This window comes from Colletotrichum abscissum (genome assembly GCF_030869225.1).
Source record: "Colletotrichum abscissum strain IMI 504890 chromosome Unknown Scaffold_65.1, whole genome shotgun sequence".
Classification (NCBI taxonomy): Eukaryota; Fungi; Ascomycota; class Sordariomycetes; order Glomerellales; family Glomerellaceae; genus Colletotrichum; species Colletotrichum abscissum.
Window position 1 is genome coordinate 14,117 of NW_026850509.1, and position 16,879 is coordinate 30,995.

Genomic DNA, 16,879 nt, shown 5'->3' on the forward strand with positions numbered 1-16,879 from the left:
AGCGTTGCTTTGCTGTTCATGTTGACGCCGGTAAGGTCATTGGAGTCCAAGGATGCGGTAGTTGTGCATGGTGCTGATGTTCTGAGATGGTATAGACTCGTCGCTGGACGGTTGTATTTGGTGAATGATGCTGTTGTCACCGATATGAGAAGCAACATGTTCGTCCAGACCTGCTGAATATGAACTCAGAAAGACTATTGGAAAGAGAAGAAAAGCATCAACAGATGCAAACCACAACAAGACAGAAAGACTGAGATTGCCGACATCAACTCCCGCTCTGGAGCCGTCTCCGCTGTTCTGAATCCCACCGGGGGGCTCTGTGCTCCACGAGTCCACGATACGTCGATACCAAGAGGAAAGTGGAATGATTTTGGTCGACGACGATAGCGGCCCGATTCCTGTCAGATTCGAGAGTCAGGGTTCAGACTTTTTTTCTTTCCCTTGATCCATCTCGGCGCTTGCGCGATCGCCGAGGCCGGTGATCCACTCCGATATCTTCAATCCAGGATCGAATTTATATCCGAGATAAGGGCGTTCAGCATCAGATGTTGGGATTGGTGAGGAAAGGTTTACATATTCAGATACTCAATGAAGGTCGCTTCTTGTGATGGGATGATGATGTGAATAACGTCGGGAATAGTATTGATGGGACGAGAGTTTGTCGATCCCGAAAGTCAAACAAGAGCTTATTTCTGCGAGCGGCTTATCAGCGGCTTAGGTTTTGCGCCACACATAGAAAGCACGGGCAGCCTCAGTTACACTGCTAGCTCCTTATTGAACATTTTGGTCGGCAGAACCATCAACAGGTAACTTGGCCGAGCGGTCTAAGGCGCCAGACTCAAGCTTCAAAAGCTTCATCCGTCCAACGGATGAGCATTCTGGTCTCGCAAGAGGCGTGAGTTCGAATCTCACAGTTATCATTTTGCCGTTTTTACTCGATGTAATTAATGATGCGTCTTTTGCCCGTCTTTCGTTTTGTTACCTTGCCCTCCCCCCTTTTGAATGGTGTCGATGAACTTTGCCAATTGCCGCCAGTTCGAGAGAAACCTCCATGGATGGGTCTCTGAATGCATTCTCAAAGTACATTGCAAGTGAGATTTAGCCACCAAAACTTCAAGGTCCCTTCAAATTCTGCTGTGCGTGTTCTTTCGGCAACCAATACTCTAGATATCTGCGCCCAGGAATGGTGGAAATAATTAGTCGTGCGATGTAAGCCTGACTTTGGCTGATTGAAATGTTTGCTGGTGTTGACAGAAACTCTCACCAAAAGGGGTCAAGAGTGGTCAATTCGTCAAAACCTTGACGACATCCCACTTGCACACCGAAACCTCGCTTTCAATACGGCTTCAAGGTTTCGAAGTGACAAAACAATCAAAGATGACGCATGCGCCATACAAACAACCACCCATAAACAATCCCCCGTCCCTTGGGAAATCCCCCGACCCCGAACCTGACCACCCCGACTGATGATTGACGCAGCCTGCAGCCCTGCACGGTCCTAAACATCCTCCCGCGCTCCGCTCACCTCATACACAAAGTGTCGGAGCTCCTTTCAAATCATCCAACGCGCCGCGCAACCACTCAATGAGGCATGCGCCGCCGCCCTCCTCAACATCAGCCCAGGGCTCCCAGATGTGTGGTGTTTCAAAACACAGAATGCAAGGGCGGCGGGTGAGGTCGCACAGTCGCCCCCTTCCCATAGTTAGCAACGTAGGCTGAGGCACTCGGAGACGTGACATTCTGCTGGTCAGATGCTGTACATAGTCCTTGACATTGCAAACCCCGAGCCATCGGGAATATCATATTTACCTGCCATCTACTCGTTTGAATATCGTACAATTCCCTTCCTTGTCACCAATTCCCCGAGAACTAGACCTGGCGCTATGAAACCCAGCAATACACCCTACTCCGACGCCCGTCGAGAGGCAGACATCACCGACGATGCCATGACCGACGTCAGCGTGTCGCTCCTCAGCGACGAGGGCAAGCCATGGAAGCGGGCAGACATTGAAGACGGCAGATGCTCACCATCATCACGAGCGAGTCGATGCGCGAAGGCCCGGAACCTCTTCCGACGATGGCGCTGGCTGCTCGATACCGTTCTTCTGGTCGTCATCGTCGGCCTGCTCCTTGAGAGAAGGGGCATTTCAACAATCAGCACACCAGACAAGCGTCTCGAGCCAGTCGGCGACCTCACAGGATTCGCACCTAAATGTACGCCAATACATCTTCCATTACTTACTCAATGCTACCCACAAAATAGACCAAAACTAACAATGTGCAACAGTCTCCCAGCAAATAACAACCTTCCACCCAACAACAGATTTCGTCCCCGACGACCCAAAAGCCCTCTTCACAAACGCAACTCTCCAGGAGCAGTGGCTCTCCATCGTGCCCAAGGGCCTGGGCTACCTCGAAGTCAAGGACCCGAAGGCCCACGACAACCTCCCCGTCCCGTTACCCGAGTTCGCTCCGCGCACCGTCTTCACGACCTCAATGACGCACCAGCTCCACTGCCTGTACGCCATCCTCGAGAGCTACGCGGGCATGGCCGTCAACGGTAGCGCCAACGTCGATATGCACTCGCATATCCCCGAGGGCACGGAGGGCGCGGAGGGGCCGTGGCATTTGCAGCATTGCTTTGAGTATCTGCGGCAGGTGAGTAGTCATGTTCTGTTGTTTTGTGTTTCTCTTCGAGAAGTGTCTGGTGGATGGGGAACTAATCTTGGTTGAAATAGGCCATCATGTGCGCTGGCGATGTCGCGCTGGAGGGCACGCAGACGACGTTCCCGCCTGGGTTCACCGGTAGCGATGGATGGGATGCGAAGCACGTCTGTAAGGACTACAAGCAGGTGTACGACTACCTCGACAAGAACCGAGCTTTGGATGACCACTGGATTTGAGGCTTGTGTGTAACTCAAGGGCGTTTGGTTGGATAGAGGGATGGGCAATTTGGGAAAGGTATTGGCGTTTTTGCAAAAGATGGGTATCTCATTCAAAGGCGCAAGATAGCGTTTATTAATTTGGAGGAATGTCAACAAAAAATGAAGCTTCAAGCCCCTCTTTGAGCGGCATACGCTCATGAGTCTATCTCGTCTGATGCTTCCAGTTGAACCCAAATGCTGTGCCGCAGGTTTGCCTATGCTCGAAGCTCTGACGGCCAGGTCTGCATCATATGATGATGTGTACTTTCCAGGAGCCATGTCAGCACCACAACTCACTCTAGAGCATCACAATTATGCCAATACACACATACTTACCTATATGGTGATTTAGTATAAAGATACAAGTATTAGGTAAAGCACACGGACATGCTCCGGCCTCCACTTCCGGCGATTACCCGTTGAACCGGCCGGCGTAAGTAATCCCGATGCCGCGATTCGTCCACTGCCGGGCAGAGGACCCACTCCTCCACGAAAACACGTGCCTCCGCGACGGCGCGAAATCGGAACCCCTGTCACTCCCGTCCCCAAGAAGAAAAAGTTTCGCCTGGGCAATTGGAAGACAGCAAGGCCAAAAAAAAAAAAAAAAAAAAAAAAGATGAGCCCCGTATCAGACCATTTGTCCCGAATGGATCCCGGCTCCCTTTTCCTGTAATATCTTTCCCCATTGCATATTCCCATCCTCCCCTTCCCCTTCTCTTCGTCCGCACACACATTGGTCACGATGAGGGCTCCACGAGCCGTCAGAGTGCCGAATGGCGGTCTGCTTGCAGGCGTGAAGCCTCAAGCTGATGCACGACACTTTAGCAGCTTCGCCGCCTGCGTAAAGAAGCAGTCCTCGACAACAACGACGACGGCATGGAAGAAGAACTCCGTACGCGCCTTCTCGACGACCCCGATGGTCAGGGACGCCGCCGCCGAGGCCCTCAAGATGGCCCAGGACAACGCCTCCACCCTCACCCCCGAGCTGGTCGCCGCCAAGATGAGCCCCGAGGAGGCCAAGCGCCTGTCGCGCGTGCGCAACATTGGTATCGCCGCCCACATTGACAGCGGAAAGACGACCGTCACCGAGCGCGTGCTCTTCTACTCGGGCCGCATCAAGGCCATCCACGAGGTCCGCGGCAAGGACTCTGTAGGCGCCAAGATGGACTCTATGGATCTCGAGAGAGAAAAGGGCATCACCATCCAGTCGGCTGCTACCTTCGCCGACTGGAAGAAGACGGAAGAAGGAAAAGAGGAAACCTACCACATCAACATCATCGATACACCCGGCCATATTGACTTCACCATCGAAGTCGAGCGAGCGCTCCGCGTCCTCGACGGTGCCGTCATGATTCTCTGCGCCGTCAGCGGCGTCCAGTCCCAGACCATCACCGTCGACCGTCAGATGAAGCGCTACAACGTCCCCCGCATCAGTTTCGTGAACAAGATGGACCGCATGGGTGCCAACCCCTGGAAGGCCGTCGAGCAGATCAACACCAAGCTCAAGATTCCCGCGGCCGCCATCCAGATCCCCATTGGCGCCGAGAACGAGTTCGAGGGCGTTATCGACCTGATTGAGCGCAAGGCACACTACTTTGAGGGCCCCCGTGGCACCGTCGTCCGCACCACTGACGTCCTCCCCGGAGGCTACAAGGACCTCGTCGAGGAGAAGCGCCAGGAGCTCATTGAGAAGCTGGCCGACGTCGACGACGAAATGACGGAGCTCTACCTCGAGGAACAAACGCCCACCAACGCCCAGATCAAGGCCGCCATTCGCCGCTCCACCATCGCCCTCAAGTTCTCCCCCGTCATGATGGGTTCCGCCCTCGCCGACAAGGGCATCCAGACCGTCCTGGACGCCGTCTGCGACTACCTGCCCAACCCGTCCGAGGTCGAGAACAAGGCCCTCGACAAGAAGCGCGACGAGGCCACCGTCAAGCTCGTCCCCTACAACTCGCTCCCCTTTGTCGGCCTCGCCTTCAAGCTCGAGGAGAACAACTACGGTCAGCTCACCTACATCCGCGTCTACCAGGGCAAGCTCCGCAAGGGCACCTACCTCTTCAACTCCCGCACCGACAAGAAGGTCCGCATCCCCCGCATCGTCCGCATGCACTCCAACGAGATGGAGGACGTCAACGAGGTCGGCGCCGGCGAGATCTGCGCCGTCTTCGGCGTCGACTGCGCCTCGGGCGACACCTTTACCGACGGTGGCCTCCCCTACACCATGTCCTCCATGTTCGTCCCCGACGCCGTCATGTCCCTCTCCATCAAGCCCAAGCGCACCAGCGACGCCGACAACTTCTCCAAGGCCATGAACCGCTTCCAGCGTGAGGACCCCACCTTCCGTCTGCACGTCGACGAGGAGTCCGAGGAGACCATCATCTCCGGCATGGGCGAGCTCCACCTCGAAATCTACGTCGAGCGCCTCCGCCGCGAGTACAAGGTCGACTGCGAAACCGGAAAGCCCCGCGTCGCCTACCGCGAGACCGTCTCCCGCAAGACAGAGTACGACTTCCTCCTCCGCAGACAATCCGGCGGTCCCGGAGACTACGCCCGCGTTGCCGGCTGGATCGAGCCCCACGACGACCCGGAGGCCAACTTCTTCGAGACCCAGGTCGTCGGCGGCACCATCCCGGACAAGTACCTCACCGCCTGCTCCAAGGGCTTCGAAGAGGCCGCCCTCAAGGGTCCTCTCCTCGGCCACAAGGTTATCGGCACAAAGATGATTGTCAACGACGGCTCCACCCACGTCACGGATTCGTCCGATTTCGCCTTCAACCTCGCCACGCAAATGGCCTTCCGCAAGGCCTTTGACGACGCCGGCGGCCAGGTCCTCGAGCCCCTCATGAAGACCACCATCACCGCGCCCAACGAGTTCCAGGGTAACATCATCATGCTTATGAACAAGCGCAATGCTACCATCCACGACACTGAGGTCGGCACCGAGGATTTTACCCTCATCGCCGACTGCAGTCTCAACGCCATGTTCGGCTTCAGTTCTCAGCTCCGCGCTGCCACCCAGGGCAAGGGCGAGTTCGGTATGGAGTTTAGCCACTACGCCGCGGCACCTCCTCACCTTCAGTACGTTGACCCCTCTTGACATCACTCCGGTTAATGATTACTAACAACCTCTGCAGAAAGGAGCTCTGCGCCAACTACCAGAAGGAGTTGGAGGCCAAGCGCACCAAATAAGCCACTGATCAAGAACTTTCCCCCGCTTTCTTTTTGGGAGAGAATATTTGCATCCGGAAACATGGTGACAGAACCATGGCACACAAGTGCCACCCATGTATCAATATCGAAGCCCCCCTTCTCGCCGTCCGCGAATCCTTGAGCGAAATCGCACGAACCGGGACGGATGGGGGGCTCGTACGTCGCCTATTTGGGCGGGCGTATGTAAAAATGTATATCTAATGTTACGTCAGGAATCTTCTTGTAGAAAAGCCTGGACGTGAAAGGAAAAAATCCAGCCCTTCTGTAGGACCTTGTAAAAGATAAAGACAGGGTGTATAGGGGTAACGCGATTCATGATAGAACTAGACTTTGAAACAATACAAGCCTCGTCTTCTCTCCCATATGCTGTTCCTTTGCTTCTGAATAGTCCCCTGCTTGCGCGTGTGATTTGGAGGAATAAGGATGGTGCTAAAATCTGGCTCTCCTGTACTGACAATCCTATTTCGCGTCTCAGACGACCCGTTTGACTTGCTTTTCGGACGGCATCGTCGATCTTCGTCTCCTCGGACGCTTCACCACAGCCGAGCTGGACCTCTCGCTCGTATGCCAGTAATATGGCGACGTTGGCTTCTCAGGAGCGCTCAAAAGGGCATCTACACCCACTTGGTCAGCAAAATCTAGCCTCCCTACTCGGGCCTCCTGCGTCCATTCGTATTTTCCTCACATATCACTCTAGGAACCCATCCGACGATAGTCAACACAACCGCAACCGCAACCCTCTTCTCGACCTTCCGTCCCGCCGCCCCGCGGTACACAGCCACAGGCGGACACGCAATCGCGATAATGCTCTCCCCGTTCAAGCAGCAACACCGGCATCGCAGGCACAAGCGCAGGGAGAGACATCCTGCGGTCTTACTCGTCGGGCGCGAGGGCTTGGGGGGTAAAGTGATGATGTAGCGGACGACGCTGCCGCGTTCGGATCGAGAGGCTGTTCTGGAGAGAAGCGAGGGAGGTGTGCGGTTGCTGAGGCCGGGGCTGAGGTGGGAAGACAAGATGCGTTTGAGGGTGGATTGGGTGCCGGACCAGAGGGTGCGGAGGCTGGTTGATTTGCTATTGGTGCTTGCTGGGGATGGGGTCCCTATGGAGGACATGGCTGACGGATGGTTTAATGGTGTAGGATTTGTAGGATGCTATGTGAGAAATCGGTTGTCTTTTAGGCGTGAAGTAGACGCGTTGTTGGCAGCGGATGATACATGATACCTGCCAAATGTTGAGACAGGTGCTGGGTCGTCACTGCATGGGCAGGACATGGTGTAGCAACGAGCACCTTCCCTTCCAGAGGTGTTTGACACCTACTCATGGGTATCTTGTTTGATTCCATTCTATGAAATCCACCTATTCGGGTTGTTGACGATAGACGCAATGCACCTCCGGCGCTCTTCATATAGCCACAACACAAACCCCCCAACCCCCAAGCCCTTTTTGTCAAACAGATTTGTTCTTGGCCGCAGTAGAAGTCAATAAGTTCATGCTAGATTGAACACCGGCTTCATCATTTGAATTCACACGGTAGTGACGGTCAACACCGGCATACCGAGACACGGAGCCTTATGTTCCCGGCACATCCACTTCGCCGTGGTTCTCTGCTGACGACCGAAGATCGACAGTACCACCCCCGCTCAACCTTAAACAGAAATCCTTGGCCGGGGGGCAGACGACACGCCAGGGTGAATGCAGCGGACTTGGAGAATTCTAGGGGTTCATGTACCCCAAGTGTAAAAAGATGCATCGTGCGGGGGAGAGCAATCCACGTTGCGTTCTCGGACTTCGACTTCCGATTTTGGCCCCTGGACAATCCCGAGCGTTTGAAGAATGATCATGGTGTCAGGCTGGATAGACGACGACGACGACGGGGAGCGGTCGTCTCAAACAGCTGGAAACTATATCGCAGGAACGGGGGTCACAGAAGCTGAAGCCATTATTGAATCTGAACCGTCAAGAGAGCCGAGTTACCAGAAAACAAATCTCAAGTATTATACCGATAGCCCACTTACTATCTACGCAGGAGGCCGAGAGTGAGTATACCACTCCCTGTGTACATAAAGTCGTCAAGTCATCATTTTACCCTTACATTCATACACATGTCAAGCGGCACACTCCGCCAGCTCCCCTTCCCTCAACGCATCAAGCAGCACTCTTGCCGTATCCCTGTCCCCGCGATCCTCGCCAGACCCAGGTGCAGCGGAATGCTGCGTAAGCTCATTCCACGCCGTCTCGATCCACCCGCCGGGCCCGTCATGCCCCGGCATCCCGTCAAAGTACATGCCATCAAAGTCGCCCGCAGCTACGTTCGCAGACTGATCATCTAGCGGAAACGCGGCAAGAACCTCGGCAGCCAGACCGTCGATGCCCTCCGACGGCGGACGATCAGCCATGTTGACGTCGCAGCTGCTTTGGTATTCCGCCCCGGTGCGCGGTGATGTGTCGTCCGTGACACTGTCCTGACTGTGGCTGCCCGCTGATGTCGGCGAGGTGGAGTCCTCGTCTGACGGGATGGCTGTCACGGTGCCCGGCGGCTGCATTCGGAACAGGTTTACTCTCATTGCTGCGGCGTCAAAGTCCGTCATGCGATCTGTGGCGTGCTCTGCAGGCTCGGAGAACCCTCCGCTCGTATCCCTGCTGGCGTCCCTACTTTCGTTCCTCTTACGTTCGAGGAGCGCCTTGAGCGGATTGAAGCCGCCCGTGAAGAGACCTCGGAGGCTAACTGGGAAGTCTCCGTCTTCGGGCAGCCGTCCTTTGCTGAGGGAAAGGTCCATCGTCAGGGCTAGGCGGAGATAGGAGCTCGGCTGGGAGGCGAGGATGTCGGTCCAGTCTGCGATGACTGCGCCGCCGGGGGTTGCGTTTGCGGAATCCCCTGGTGCTGGCGATTCAATTTGCGCTAGATTAACAATGTGTCGAATCGTCTCGCTGACCCAGTCGACGCCGTCGTATTGTGGTTGATAGGTTTTCATAGCTTCTATGAGAATGTTGAGGCGATGTTGCTTGAGCGCCGATTGCGTGTTGGGGTCGAAGGATCGTGAGGATGCCGATAGCTTCACGTCAAGGATGTGCAGGACCAGCGGCAGAGCGGTACAGGCTACGGCACTGATGGGCAGCCAGCGTGCGAGTCGAAGGTGGATGAGTTCCTTGAGACACTCTGTTACCCCGGAAGCGGCATCCTGAAGCTCGTGTCGGTTCTCTCCGATGATGATGAGATCGGATGTCGGGATGGCGTTGAAAGATGGCGCTGCGGCGGTGATGGCGAGGTGCAGGACTTCGTGGTGACTGAGAACCACTCGAGAGGAACTGAGCGCATGTTAGTAATTGTCAGTAGGTTGAATCCACATAAGAACTTACTGATAGTACATGTACATCAAATTGGTGTACAATATCACTGAGTCGTGTTGGAACTCGTTCCCTGGTGCCTTCATCCTCGCGACGGAACCGCCACCAAAGACGGGAAACCGCATCGTCACACCCTTGTACCATCTCTGTAGCGCAACTTTACATACTCGCACCTTGTCCTGTTCTTCGGCTCGCATCTCTCTGCCCCAACCCGGCCTATCGTCTAGCGGGAAAACCAGGATCAGGATATCGGTCAGCACAACGCACAGCTCCACCAGTTGCTCCAAGATCTCAGCCAAGCACCGTTTTGTGCCTGGGTTATACACCCTGCTCCTCTCAATCTCATCAGCCAAGTCTGAATACCCAAGACTTTCATTCGCATCAAAAGTGAAATGACTCCGCGTGATCTGCAGACTGCGGCGGAGACCCAGGCCGACAATTCGATCGCGAATGATACAGCACCACCAGAGACGCTTGAGGAGGTTGCGCTTCTTGGGAGATGCTGTGCGCGTGGCGTAGTGATGGGCTTCGACCATTTTCGCATTTTGAATTGCGATGGAGAGCCAGGCTGTATTTGATTTGCGGAATGCCGGGGAGGTAGGCGAAGACCAGAAGGAGAGGAGGAGGGAAGCCTGTGAAATTGCGAGGGGTGACGATTCGGATTCAAGGTCGTAAAGAAGCTTGGCACGTCTATAAAAAGCGGCGCGACAGGCTCGAACGGTCGGAAAGCCAAGGGTCTTAATGGTCTGGCGGGAGACGAACTAGTTGATATTAGAATTGCGCCCTGAAAAGCCGTGAGATTGGATGGGGATAACGTACGTTGCAACAAGCGAACAGCATTGCCTGGAAGACCAGCAGCGAGAGCTTTTCGCCAGGTACGTAACTGGTAGGATTCACGCAGTAGAGGTCCCAAAAGTCGCCCTCATGGATCATTGGCAGCAACGGGTGAACATGCAGGAAGTATTGCTGAACAAACTCGTCGAGTATGGCGCGTGTTGGCACCCTAAGACATCCCTGGAGCTCCAAATAGTTCACATCCTGTGGTGGTATTCCGTGAAGATTGCCCAATGTCAAGAATGGGTAAAAGGAGTATGTTACGTCTATCCCCATTGTGTTCTGTTGGCCAGCGGTATATGGCGTCGTAAATGGCTGATTGTTCAAGGGCAGAGAATTGGAAGGGAAAGCTTCGTACGTGCTCGTTGATGCTACTGAAGGCCTGGCGTGGTGACGGCTTGGCTTTGGTTGCTCATTCTGGGCATGGCTATCATTAACCACCGGGCTCTTTGGTCTTTCGGTGACTGTTGGTATTGTCATGTCGTCGCCGTGTGAATGGTTGCAGGTTTGGGGTTGGGCGTCTGATTCGTTTGAGGGAACCGGCCGAGAGTCGTCACTCGTTGCTGTGATGGGATCTACGACAAGAAGTTGCTCGCCGGCCTCTGCATCGTACTGCGGATATGCGCCTTCCGCATTGTCGACGCCATCTCTTTGTTGCGCTCTTCGACTGTTCGCTGGGTTAGTATTACCAACAGTGAGGGACAAGAACACAGCTACTTACAACCGTGACGCGCGCCCAGTAACTACACAATTCTCACTGTCGAGATAGCAGTTCATGCATGGGCGACCTCGTTGAGACACGTCGCATCTCACTTTGCGTGCGCGACATGATAGACAGGCTTTTGGTGCGCGCTTGCGGACTTTGGTTTGCGACTTGGGCTTGGAGACTTCGGGAGGTGTGGTCTCAGATGCCATTATCTAGACTATGGATCGCGCAAGAAGGGTTCTTCGCTGGGATCCGCAAGATAAGGGATTGGAGCGAGGAGAAGCTCGTCTACGAAGACTGAGTACGGGACCAGATTACGCGAAAAAAGAGTTGAAAATGTTGAGATTCCCAGACCTGGACTCAGCGACTTGACCGAAGACGGAAGACGGGAACACTTTGCGGGGTGTGGGGAAGAGGGGAAAGGCTTGCATGGCAACTCTGGAGTCGAAATTCTGGGGTCTGGAGCCGTCGACGATCCTTTGACGCTAGATGTCTGGGGACGGCATGGTGGTGGACACGAAGACACGGAGGTCGAGCCTGAGTTGGCATCCTACAGGGCCGGAGCTGTGACCAGGGGAAGCTATCGTCCAAGCCTGGAGCCGGGTTTGTATCGGAATGATCGGAATTGGTCCTTTCTCTCGCTCCCTCCCTCTCTCATTCTCGTACTCTGACTCGTCTCTTCCGCCGACTTGGCACAACCACTAATGATCTGTAATCCGCTCACCCTCCTAGCGAAGTGCATGCCGAACAGGTAGTGCTTTACCTTGGACATGGGGGCTAGAACTTGGGGCCGAGGACTGCGAAACTGCAAAGTGGAGGGTTGAATTTGACATAGCAAATGAGAGTCAGTCAATTTCAAGGAACTCCTTTGCCGAACACCTCTGCCGAGTCGCCGCGGCGACTTCACACAGAACTCCACAAGAGCTCGGCGATGCAGACCAATCAAACATAACGAACCTATTCCCCGACTGACGGCTGGGGTCGAGTCATTAGCGTCATCATGAACAGCGAGACCCCGAGCTTTCGGAGGTCTTCCGCCCAGCCATGTCAGGGACCACTGAACGCGGAATTAAAGAGAGGACACACACCTCGCAGACTGACACTCTTTTACGTCAATTGCCCTTGTTCATTGACGGAGCTTGTAGGATGAGATGATGTATCGTATCAATGCGTACCACCACTGATTCTGACTTCTGACTAGAACCGCCACGATGCCTCTCAGTCAGAATCAAATTCGGATGACGACGACGACGACGAAGAAGACGACTCCTCGCTCTCGATTGGCTTGAACACCCAGTCGCCATCATCTTCCCTCAATAAGCATACATTGACATTACCGACAGCTACATCCAGTCCGTTGGGCACATCCATACCATCGCCGACCTTTGCGAGAATCGAGGCATCAATCCGACAGAAGAGCATCGGCAACGAGTCGCTTTTCCACACCGATATGCCGTCGCGAGCGCCTCTGATGATGGTATGCAAGAGGTAGTAGATGCTGATAATGATTAGGCCTGTTGGGAACAGCATCCACAGCCAGTCTACCATAATGACCTGCACCATCTCATACGCTCGTCCGGTATATCGATGTCGGTCCTTGTCCCGAATCTCGCCGTGGAGCCGCACCTCATTCGTCAGACTGATGCTAAATCGGCCAATCCATTCCGGTAGTTTTTCTCTCGCGTTGTAGATCCCTTCGGCCCAATCTGACGAAAAGTTGATGATCGTGTATTGTTTCTCGTACGTGGTTTCGACAAGCGGGTCGATGAACCTCCGCAATGCAGCCAGCGCTTTTTTGGATATACTGTACCTGGACTCTGGCGCAACGTTCATGTCTTTTGCTGGGATATCGACGAAGACGTACTCGTCGCCGTGCGCGCTGTTGCCCAATTCAAACCGCGTTGTGTTCCAGCTCATGGTAAGCTTTTGCTTAAGCTGGCTTTCGGTGATCGTAAAGTTAAAGCTCTTCATGCAGAACCACAAGGCGCATTCTTGAGCAATACTTTTCGTCTCCCGCTTGCTTTGCATGACCCACAGGACGTCGAAGACGGATATGTATGTTTGCGTCGTCGAGTTCATTCGGTGCATGATGCCCTCCGAGGCTGTTGTCTTGAATCGCTCCGTGGTCGGTGCATTTCGGCTGATTTCCACTGATGTGCCTCTGGGCAAGCTGTACCGGCACGTTTGCGATTTGTCCATACATATAGTCCTTATGTCTAGGGGGTTGCACTCGCCGCAAACTGCCAGCGTTGGCACGATGGGCCACGTGCAGTTCACACCGGAGCATTCGAGATCCAGGTTCTTGACATCCACAGATAGGATACCGCTGTATACGGCTGCTTTGGTGGACACATTGAGAGCCGGTACTGCTACGTGTTAGTAAGTGATACATATGACAAGTGACGCATCATCACTCACGCGGGTCAAGGCCCCGAGAGACAGTGTAGTCCTATAAATCGCTTCTCTCTGGCGCTGCGACTTCGGGTTTATCAAGGCTTTGTCGTGGCTGGCCCTCGTACCGGTAGAGCTGCTGGGAGGATGCCTCGAGTCCGTGGACAAGAATGACAATCAAGGCGCCAATACAAGCAAGATGTCTGGCACGCCATCAGTTAGCACAATATCCCGGGCAAAAGAGAACAGGGGCTCCACGGCGCTACCTTCCTCTCAGTCGCCACAAGAGATACAAGCTGCCCCAAAGCCCGCGGGAAGCCTCGTCGTATATCTTGAAGTCTTCCAACCTGGCTCGACTGTCATTGGTGCGACGTTGCCGGGCCTCAGATACCCAGATCCAGGCAGATTGGCTAATGGAGGTCTCGACAATTCCGCTCATGGCTACGCGGACGCAAGTGAACATGGCTACAATGATGACATCGAAGTCGAGGTCGCCATTCATCAGTTGGGGGATTGGCTGCCGGTCGTAGTGCTTGAAGATGATGCCGAGGACGATGGCCCCGACGGCGCAGACCGCAGCCAGGCGGTATTCGTCATTCCACCATTTGTACATGGACTTGTAGTCACTCTTGGGGAGGGGCCGCGGGGGTCCTTCTTCCGTGTCATCGTCATCGTCAACCGCGCCGTCGTGTTCAATCTGCTGACATTTGACTCGCTTTCTGAGGGCCTTACATGAGCGTGAGCTCGTGGCCGAGGATCGAGATGAGGGTATGTCGTTCGACATGAGGGATAGAAATGTGTTTCGATGCTAAAGATACTCAATGGCAGGCTTATGAAGAGGGTCTGGATTGATTATGGCCTGGCAACAGAAGAAGGAAAGGATGCGACGAGAGTGACTGATGCCCGATGCCAATGTTGATGATTGAGGGCACGGCAATAAAGATGGATGATGTTAGAGGGAGGTTCGAGTTGCAGCAGCTTGCAGTTGCGCCGGGCACCTCAGGCTCCCGTCCATGGCCTCTGCGCAAGACGAGGTACCTGAGCGGCGTGATGTTTCTGAGAAGGAGCATTCCAGTTTATCACCGGTGTCGTGCCTTCCCTTCAAATTCGACTTCATAAAGGGAAGGATGGTTCTCAGTGTTCAAGCCACACCTCCACTTACACGAACATGTGGCTGATGTTGAGGGAGCTTCAGTGAGGGGTCGCGATAAGGCACAGGGGAACGAGGCCAATAAGACTATGACGTCGACCTGCCTTTTGAAGAGAGGCACGAAAACACTTTCCTTGTTCCTCTGAGGAAACATGAAATAATTCTTTCATGCTGCCGTCTCGTCAATTGCAAAGCCAATAAAGCGATTGTATTTTCATGACAACGATGTATACTTCATCGTTTTTTCCTATTTCCCTCCTGTTCCTCCATCTGCATGGCGGGGCTACTTGGAAAGTCCCCCACCAAGCATTTGACAACAACCAGTTACCTCATGGTCATCAAGTGCCATTAAGCGCAGAGAATGACGATGATCTGAACATCTATGGCGCTACATCGTTTGCCGGGCTGAGAACTTTTGCCAACTTGCCCTTCGTAGATTGCTTCTCTGACGAGAATGCGGAGGGTCATAAGTATGACATTGCGGTCTTTGGTGCGTCACACGACACGGTAACTACAGCTCGCTTCTATATACTTTGTAAAGCCATCATTTGACCCCCAGAGTAGACTACCACTGGCCGGCCGGGAGCTCGCTTTGGTCCACCTGCCATTCGAAGCGGCAGTCAAAGAAAGTCGCCGGGAGAATGGAGCGTGTACACGGGTAACTCTTCTGCATGGACCTCGTATTGATAGATGTCTTCATCTGACGAGAAATGTACACCAGGAAGAAACCCTCTGCAAGACTGGGCGACAATTGTAGACTGCGGCGATGCCCGCCTGACTTGGCTGGACAACACGGCTTCTCTTAAGCTTCTAGACAAAGCCCACACCGTTGAGTGATGTTCTGCTGAGCTATCTCTTAGACCATGAGCTGATGAAGGAGCGAAAGGTCATTTCTGGCAGACCAGCAGCGAACTCGTCGGTATCAATCACGCCTAGAATACTCACGCTTGGAGGAGACCACACGACGACCCTGTCTGCTTTGCGGTCGACCTACCAGAGATGGGGTCCCGTCTCCGTCATTCACTTTGACAGTCACATCGGTCAGTACTTTCCGTCAGGAGATCTTCGTACCTAGCTTATCATCCAGGAAGACACTTGGGATCCATTGGTCTTGGGTAAGTCATCCACTAAAGATTGCCGATGCTCCCCAAGTTAATACGGATCGCCTTTTCGCGCTTCAGGTGGTGGAATCTCCGACTACGCGTAAGTGAAGGCAACAATACACTCACGCTAACTGCCACATTTTGACCGATAATAGAGGCCTCAACCATGGAACATTCCTTCATATTGCCCACGAAGAGGTCTGTCTGGCCAAACCCGTCGGTATTCCCCTCACGAGAAGCTAAATGGCCCAGAATCTGATCTTGAATACCTCGATCCACGCGGGTATCAGAGCCCCGTTGATCCGAAGAAAGGGTGACCTGCGCAATGACGTCCGATGTGGTTTCGAGATTGTCACCGCACGCGACTTAGATAAGCTTGGAGCCAAAGGTGTCATCTCGAAGCTTAAGGAGCGAGTCGGCGACTCTCGAGTATACATCAGCGTTGATATTGACGTGCTTGATCCGGCTTTTGCGCCTGGTGAGTAGTTTAGAAAAGGCTGCAGGAAGGGAGCTGACTTTCATAGCAACTGGCACTGCCGAGCCTGGTGGCTGGTCTACGAGGGAGCTTCTTACCATACTCGATGGCCTCGAGGGACTCTCCATTGTGGGTGCTGACGTAGTTGAGGTCGCGCCCGCGTACGATAATAACGGGGAAACCACTGTTCTCGCCGCGGCCGAGATTGCTTATTCATTGATCGATCTTATGGTTCTCAAGCCTGTCCAGTAAATGTTCAATGCTGGTAGAACCATCTTTGGTGAAATGAGACGAGGCATTGGGTTTGGTTGAAAAATTCTGATCTAAGTCTGGAAGCCCGTCAGGGAAGGCACGATGGGGAGGAAACTAAAAGGGGAAGTCGCGTTGTCTGCGAGTCAAAGTGATCGATCAAATTCAGTTCTCTCACTGTGTAAGAGATATTACTATAACTATGCTACGTGCATTGTGAGAAAGACTCGATGACTTGAGAACAATCAGACAATGATGGGAGACAATGCCTTTGATGAAATCCAACAACTTGTGTTGAATCTTTACCGCCGGTGAAATAAAAATAGGCCTTTGTGTCCTTTGACTGTGGTGAAGAAACAACTCGGGGACCCTTTGAAGAATATGTTTGGAAACCCTGAACAAGTGGACGCCTGGTCAGGCCGGGTGGTGAGGCGCCTTCTTCAAATACCCGTCTGGTCGAGTCCCGTCTCCTGTCTGTTGGCTCGTAAC

The 16,879-nt window shown here is 53.8% G+C and overlaps 6 protein-coding genes across 6 annotated transcripts, besides 1 other annotated feature; 3 read left to right on the plus strand and 3 right to left on the minus strand.

Annotated features, from left to right (window-relative positions):
* Positions 1 to 1,883: 1,883 nt before the first annotated feature.
* On the plus strand, positions 1,884 to 2,903 carry CABS01_15294 (uncharacterized protein; the record flags this gene model as incomplete). The annotated part of the gene is made up of 3 exons (XM_060548630.1): positions 1,884 to 2,214; positions 2,288 to 2,658; positions 2,739 to 2,903. 3 exons carry the CDS (start codon positions 1,884 to 1,886, stop codon positions 2,901 to 2,903), a joined length of 867 nt encoding a protein of 288 aa, XP_060391897.1.
* A 763-nt stretch (positions 2,904 to 3,666) lies between these two features.
* CABS01_15295 (elongation factor G) lies at positions 3,667 to 6,116 on the plus strand (the record flags this gene model as incomplete). Its single annotated transcript, XM_060548631.1, has 2 exons — positions 3,667 to 6,005; positions 6,062 to 6,116. 2 exons carry the CDS (start codon positions 3,667 to 3,669, stop codon positions 6,114 to 6,116), a joined length of 2,394 nt encoding a protein of 797 aa, XP_060391898.1.
* Positions 6,117 to 6,608: 492 nt separating this feature from the next.
* On the minus strand, positions 6,609 to 7,249 carry CABS01_15296 (uncharacterized protein; the record flags this gene model as incomplete). The annotated part of the gene is made up of 2 exons (XM_060548632.1): positions 6,609 to 6,760; positions 6,823 to 7,249. The coding sequence occupies 2 exons, from the start codon at positions 7,247 to 7,249 to the stop codon at positions 6,609 to 6,611; spliced, it is 579 nt and encodes a 192-aa protein (XP_060391899.1).
* A 993-nt stretch (positions 7,250 to 8,242) lies between these two features.
* Positions 8,243 to 11,231, minus strand: CABS01_15297 (fungal specific transcription factor domain-containing protein; the record flags this gene model as incomplete). The annotated part of the gene is made up of 4 exons (XM_060548633.1): positions 8,243 to 9,443; positions 9,495 to 10,243; positions 10,302 to 10,983; positions 11,038 to 11,231. 4 exons carry the CDS (start codon positions 11,229 to 11,231, stop codon positions 8,243 to 8,245), a joined length of 2,826 nt encoding a protein of 941 aa, XP_060391900.1.
* Positions 11,232 to 12,240: 1,009 nt separating this feature from the next.
* CABS01_15298 (uncharacterized protein) lies at positions 12,241 to 14,197 on the minus strand (the record flags this gene model as incomplete). The annotated part of the gene is made up of 4 exons (XM_060548634.1): positions 12,241 to 13,388; positions 13,437 to 13,471; positions 13,542 to 13,616; positions 13,680 to 14,197. 4 exons carry the CDS (start codon positions 14,195 to 14,197, stop codon positions 12,241 to 12,243), a joined length of 1,776 nt encoding a protein of 591 aa, XP_060391901.1.
* Positions 14,198 to 14,837: 640 nt separating this feature from the next.
* Positions 14,838 to 14,915: a sequence feature (Short protein (CABS01_15299, KAK1476535.1) was converted to a misc_feature.).
* Positions 14,916 to 15,434: 519 nt separating this feature from the next.
* CABS01_15300 (proclavaminate amidinohydrolase) lies at positions 15,435 to 16,393 on the plus strand (the record flags this gene model as incomplete). Its single annotated transcript, XM_060548635.1, has 6 exons — positions 15,435 to 15,603; positions 15,655 to 15,678; positions 15,745 to 15,766; positions 15,822 to 15,864; positions 15,919 to 16,144; positions 16,191 to 16,393. 6 exons carry the CDS (start codon positions 15,435 to 15,437, stop codon positions 16,391 to 16,393), a joined length of 687 nt encoding a protein of 228 aa, XP_060391902.1.
* Between the last annotated feature and the right edge of the window lie 486 nt (positions 16,394 to 16,879).